The sequence below is a fragment of the Nematolebias whitei genome, chromosome 15, assembly GCF_014905685.2.
Source record: "Nematolebias whitei isolate Nwh7 chromosome 15, NemWhi1, whole genome shotgun sequence".
Taxonomy (NCBI): Eukaryota; Metazoa; Chordata; class Actinopteri; order Cyprinodontiformes; family Rivulidae; genus Nematolebias; species Nematolebias whitei.
In genome coordinates this window covers 31,248,358-31,254,823 of record NC_056512.1, presented here as the reverse complement: position 1 = coordinate 31,254,823, position 6,466 = coordinate 31,248,358, and the positions used below count along the sequence as shown (strand labels likewise).

Below are 6,466 nucleotides of genomic sequence, written 5' to 3'. Positions count from 1 at the left end.
TCACCTCTTCTTCCTGTCCAGAGACCGCTGTGTGGCAGCAGAGAGAGAAGCTCTCTCTTTGGCAGATTTGGCTTTCTCCTGCAGGGGAGGAAAATGTTAAAACGCAAACGCTAATCTTGGTTTTTACAAAAAATTCATCTTACAACAAGAAGAAAAATGTTTCAGGTTACCAGGTCTCGAAGCTTCCTCTCAGCACGTAGCTCCCGGTCCTGCTGCAGAACTGCTAATCGATCTCTCAAAGACATTTCAAAGAAGATGTCGTGGACATCATACAAGGCTGCACGCAACTGTGGGGCATCAGGTGCACACATAAACACAAAGAAAAGAGGCTGTCTGCTGTGCACAGAGATAATTCACAGATTATTACCTGGGCTCGCACTCTCTCCTGCAGGGAGAGGTCTTGTGCTGAGTAGGCCCCTCTCTTCTGTGCAGCTTCAGTCTCAAATGAACGGATGAATTCCTGCGTATCCTGAACACAACACCAATATGTAAGGGTTTTTCCTCAGGCACAAACACCATCAAAAATAATTCACTAACAACAGTGTTCTTATTTAACTGTGCCCTCTTTTGTGTGATCGCACCAGGACGGTTTGGCGCAGTTGTTTGATCTTCTCTGTTTTGAGCAGTCGCCGAATGAGGAATCCACGAATGATGGCGCCAATCTGACAAAACGCTCCCTGAAGCTTCGTGGTCAAAACCTGCAGTTCACAGCAAAGAAAACATGACTGTAAAAACAAAGATGGTGAAAGCTGAACAGTTCAGTATTGTGTAGAAAAGGAGCATCCACTAAAGCTTTAGGATTTCCATAAAGATGCGCTAAGATTCTTCATTTTGTGTCAAACCCCAAGTTAAAAAAAATCTAAATAACATAGTGGCTAGGAGCCATGTACTTGTGTTTGAAAAGATTTGTTTAATTTTGCATTTGGAGATAGACATTAGTTTTACATTTCAAAAGTGAGTCAAACCACTGGGCTGTTTTAAGCAAAAGATCAGCATCTATAATGGTACATCTGTATCCATAACATTGTCTTATTGACCAAAAAAAATGTACCATTGATGCAAATATTCATTTTTCAATCTAATCAATATTCACAGTTCTTTCAACAAGACAACCAGGTTTATCATAGTTTAGTCTGCAACTTGACAGATATTTTAGGTTCAGGTACAAACATTTACTCTCGGTTAAAAGTAAACCTACCAAACTTAGCCTTGCCCGCGGTTTGTTAGCTGTCCAAGAAGAGCCCCACAGACAAACAGCAGGCTGGATAGAGGGAGATATAATACTGGATGGACTTGAACTGGGAAAACCTGTGAAAAGAAACATCAAATACTTTCAACATAGTCAGTTAATGCGCAACAAATATTATATTTAACAAAACTTCTTAATTTTTGTAACTTTACTAAGAGACTTCAGGAAACAAGACACTCTTATTTTCAGTAAATTATGAAAATATGTTGTCATTTTGTTGAAATATACAGAATATATTTGTCTAGTTATCTTGAACGTAGCGTACAGTAAATATTAGGAATTTTAAAAAAGACCAAAAAATAAAACACAGGAGTGGGTGAACTAGTACCTAATGTGTGTCCAGCCGACTGTTCAGACGGGGTGTGGATGGGACTCAGTCTTGGGCAGGAGGGGCTCATAACAGGGCAGCTGCCACTCACAGACCTGTAGGTCCAAACACAGGAGTCCCCACTTACAGGCCGCACACTCTCCTGCTCTTTCAGTTCTCTCTCTCTCTCCTCAAGTTCCTAAACACAAGCATATCAAACAGAAAGATTGCTTTTCAAATTAAATATCTAACATACATATATCATATAGCATATACCATTACTTTCAAATGTGATGTAAACAATTTCCATTTTGCATTAAAAAACATGTTTTTGTTGTTTTATTAACTGAGGAAAAAAGTGAAAAACAAATTAACATGTATAGTTTTACTATCCACTTGGAGGTAAAATAGCCAATGTGTGATTCTTTATGCTGACCAGACGGAGGCGCTGTTGCTCCTTCTCGTGCTCAGCAAGGAGCAGAGACATTTGCATGGTATGTTCCTCTTCTAGACGCCTTTGTATGTCCTCCAGAGCCTGAGTTCGCCACTGGGCCTCCTCCACGCCTGTAGAAAAATATAAACAGGCACAATCATGTTTGTTTTTCCATTTCAAAAGCTGAGATATAAGGAAATGGAGAAAAATTGTAGTAAAAAAAACACAATTTCAGCTAAAAAGTAAAATAAAAAGATTATGCACAGATGATTTAAGACTCACCTGTCTTGCTGGATTGTGCTTCAGCTGTTTTTCTCAGAACAGTTGGAGTTTTCCTGCCATTGTTTGACCCATGAGATTCATCAGGAGTCATCAAGGATCTCAGAAGAGTTGGTGATGGATTTTCAACCTTGTATGACTGGTTTAAAGGAGTTGCAGGGGTGTGCCTATTTGGACCCAGCCACATAACACCTGCCATGAAGCGAGGGACCCTTTCCTGGCTGCGGTCCACAGGCTCGGCTTCAGACTGGTATGTATTCAGCTGGCTGTCCAACGTGTGGCAGCGCCGGCGAAATCCCACAGTCTGGTGATCATGGTGTATCATGCAGCTGGGTACAGAGGCACTAACAGGGCCTCCATTCTCCTGCACTGGACTGGCAATGCAGTGACTAGATCGCTGGTTTCCAGACCTGGAAGCATTGTCCCTCTTCTCAAAACTCCACAGACCGGTTGACATTGAACTCGACTCCTCCCAATCTGCCATGCTAGCACCTTCTCCTGGCTTCCCCGGGCTTTGAGGGACAAGGTCTGCTGGTCCAATGGGAAATGTCATGTGGATGTTTCCTGTAGAAACCGGCCGTTGTTTGCGTCTACAAGGACGAGGACTAACGCAGGACTCTGGACTTGGAAGACGAGCATATCGTTCTTGTTTACTAGATGCGAGTGCGACAGATTTGTGCGGATTGGGGTCATAAAAAGACTGGTGCTGGATTGGAGGTGGGCCAACTGGGCTATGGTGCAGACTGAATCCAAACTCAACTCCTGTGTCCCTCATAGGGCTACAGCTCAGCTGCTCTTTGACAGAAGCAGCCTCAGATGGGGGAGTCTGGCTGACTGAGAGGGCAACTTTCGATCCCTGCTGACTCTGCTTCTGCTTCACAAACTCTCTTGATCTTTTAAGAAGGCTGTCCAAGCTAATGTCTTCATCGTCCTCCTCTTCATCCTCATCCTCCTCACTCCTCTGTTGCTTCTGTATCTTTACATCTACTTTGCAACCATTGAAGATGGGAATCTCAAGGGGTGGCGTGACGGGCTGCTCAACTACTGCCTTTGGTCTAGATCCGGGATCTTTGGTAATTCCAGGCGAGTCATTAACCAGAGTATAACCAATGACTGTCGCAGATTTAGAAACTGGCAACTTCACTTCACTTGATGCTTCATATGCCTGTGAGAAATAAGAACAAATAATGAGCCTGTCATACAGAGTGACTAATTTATGTAAAAATCCTTGAAATTATTTGTCCCAGTCCATTTAGATTAAACCTGTCTAGATTTTGTCACATCTTCATTCGTATTCAGTGGGAGAAAAAGGTCCATCCATCTATTATCTTTACCCGCTTCTTCCTTTTCGGGTCATGGGGGCCACTGGTGCCCATTTCCAGCAGTCACTGTGCATGAGACGGGGTACACCCTGGACAGGTTGTAACTGGTAAGTCCATCAGTGGGACACATAGAGACAAACGAGACAAACAACCACCAGGGGCAATTTAGAGTTACCAATCAGCCTGACATACATGTTTTTGGTCTGTGGGAGGAAACCGGATTACCCCGAGAAAACCCATACATGCACAGAGAAAACACAAACTCCACCCAGAAATCCACCCCCCATCCCCCTGGACGGGATTCGATCCTGCGACCTTCTCGCTGAGAGGCAGCAGCTCTACCAACTACGCCGCCCGTAAAAAATATCACAATACAAAGTCCTACAGACCTACTTTCATTTAAAGATGGTCAATTAACAGAGAAAATTTGGAAAAGAAAAATATTGATTAAAATAAATATTTAACAAAACGTGACAAATCAGGTAAGAAAAAACCCGTAAATATCAACCCCGTGGTCAAAGAGTGACACTTTGTATTCAACTCTGCAGATGTCACAGAGACTGGGACAAAGACTAACTTACATTTTGTGCTACACCTTGGTACTTAGCTTGATCCCTAAGTGAGGCATAAATATGAAAATATTTCATTACAGGAAAAACAGAAAACTGGTTATATTTTTTCAATTAATGAAGCACTATCGACACTGATTTTCATTAGCATTAGTATGAGAGATTGCTACATATTTATAATGCTCACAACATATTACATACATGATAGACCTGACTTCAGTGTTTTAGTTTCTTATTTCCACTGGAACACTCCACAGGCCTGTGTCCAGAACCCTACTCTGTGCCACTGACCTGATCCGACAGGTTCTGCAGCTTGTCTCTCTGCTTGTTCTGTCTGTCCAGATCCAGCAGGATTGCCCTTCGTCTGTAGCGACACATCTCACTGCGCTGCTCTGCACTCAGCTGAAAAACATAAATGCATATAGTTAGGGATTTTTAGAACGTTTTTATGACATTGTTCCTATCAGAAGAAAAGAAAAAGCTTGGTATTGATTTTGTAGCATCCACATGTCAGCAGAGGAGATCCTGACACCGGCTTCTCCATCGTGAGAGTATTTCAAAGAATCTATTTTGTCAGCAGTCAGGAACAAATACGTTTTCCAGGCATTCCTGACTTGGCCTGTCTTTACTGTGCCAACTGCTGATTTAATTAGACTCTTCTCGCAGGAGACCTTTTGACTTGTGTTAGCAAGAAAATCACAGGTAGAGCCAACTCCTTTCAATGGGATGTTATTTTTATTGTTACACATTGTTCATGTGCATTTCCTATAAGAACAAGCTATCAGCTGTTGGAGGTACAGTATATGTTAGGTTATGAGCGCTGATGTTTTACGAAGGTGTCAGGCACTATAGTTCTTACAGAGAATTTTTCAGAACGTTTCTCATAGGTTTTTTTTTTTTTTTTTTGGGTCATTGTAACTGAGAAGTGGAAGATGCGTAAAAAAGGAATGCAAAATTGCAACTTCAGCAGAAAGCGAGAGAGGAAACTAAATGAGCATTTCATCAAGCAAAAATAGAAATATTGATGTTGTTTTTTGATTATTTTATTTGGTTTTCTCTTGTTTTAAAATGTACATAAGCATTTTTCAGTTACTCAGTCTTGAGTTGTACATTTAGCTACCACTTGTATTACGTGAGTAATCAGCACATCTGTATCTCCTTAACGCCTCGCACAACTCCTTGTTTCCACACTTCTTTATGAAGTCCTCTTGCTTTATGAAGTTTTGTTCTTACCTTATATTCTGGATAATTTTGTTAATAAATTTTAAGATTTTAGCCTCATCCACCTGTCTCCTGCCTGCGTTTGGTTCCATTCTAGCACCGTATCATGACATGATCTTAGCAACTTCCTTACCAGAGGTGAAAGAATGGCTTTTCCATGAAAGTAGATGACAGAGTGAGCTGCTTGCAGTGAACACAATGGCTCGCATGTCTTCCTCTTGAGTTTTCCCTCCTCCTGCAGTGAGGCCAAACTCTGTAGACAAAACTCCTCGTAGCTCTCCATCCCCGAACACCCACACATCCGCTCTCTGGACAGGAAACACACACCATGTAGCCTCGTCGCCAAACTGTTCAGATCCAACAGGGAAGATGAAAGAGGACTAGATTACAACTCTGTGAGAATGTGACTACAGCACGAAACTGTAATGGGAAAAACAGAATGAATCATCTGCACCAGGGGTGTCAAACTCAAGTTAGACAAGCAGGCCAAAATTTAAAAAATAGTTTTAGCCAGGTGCTAATAGAGGTCAATATTTATATTTTTAAAAATATATCAAAAATCTTGTTCTTTAACTGTTATTTATTATGTCAAGTTATTTCTATGGAACTATAAATTACCTTTGCTCAATTACATTTATGTTGAATTTAGATATGCATGACCTAAAGGACAAGAAAAAATATAAACATTTAAAAGACAAAAATACACATTTGCATTAATACCTTAATTTCCATCAGCAACATTTTAATTTTATTTTTCTTAGTAATACATTTGATCAAAATCCATTAAATCAGTAAAAAAAAAAAAAGTCTGAACAAGAATTGACTTTGAAATAAGAAAATACAGAAAAGTTTATAAAGCAGACTGTTGCTCAAACACACATTAAGTCGTCAGAATATCTTTTGCCTGACCTCAACAAGAGTTTCAGCGGTTTTATTACGCATTCTCTGTTGCTTTTCCCGTCTCAAAATCAAAGATTACAGAAAAGAATACAGAAAAAAATACTCCTTTTTTATTCTTGGCTTCAAACGTTAGTTAACTGTCATGAGAAATCTATAAATATGCTCAGTTTTTAAAGAAAAGGTGAG

At 40.6% G+C, this 6,466-nt stretch overlaps 1 protein-coding gene across 1 annotated transcript; it reads right to left on the bottom strand.

Moving 5' to 3' along the window:
* LOC119421159 (centriolar coiled-coil protein of 110 kDa-like) lies at positions 1–5,752 on the bottom strand. Its single transcript, XM_037688547.1, has 11 exons — positions 5,514–5,752; positions 4,451–4,561; positions 3,670–3,694; positions 2,281–3,423; positions 1,993–2,120; positions 1,578–1,755; positions 1,199–1,308; positions 582–698; positions 368–469; positions 171–287; positions 1–78 (listed from the first exon to the last, which is right to left on the bottom strand). Exons 1-11 carry the CDS (start codon positions 5,679–5,681, stop codon positions 1–3), a joined length of 2,277 nt encoding a protein of 758 aa, XP_037544475.1. The 5' UTR covers positions 5,682–5,752.
* Positions 5,753–6,466: the final 714 nt, after the last annotated feature.

Excerpts from the sequence above, each read along its gene's own strand:
- LOC119421159 (XM_037688547.1), bottom strand. The coding sequence starts at position 5,681 with ATGTGTGGGTGTTCGGGGATGGAGAGCTACGAGGAGTTTTGTCTACAG. Across the intron at positions 1,309-1,577 it reads GTCGGCTGGACACACATTAG|GTTTTCCCAGTTCAAGTCCA; the intron begins GTACTAGTTCAC and ends TTCTTTTCACAG. Across the intron at positions 699-1,198 it reads CGCGGGCAAGGCTAAGTTTG|GTTTTGACCACGAAGCTTCA; the intron begins GTAGGTTTACTT and ends TGTGAACTGCAG.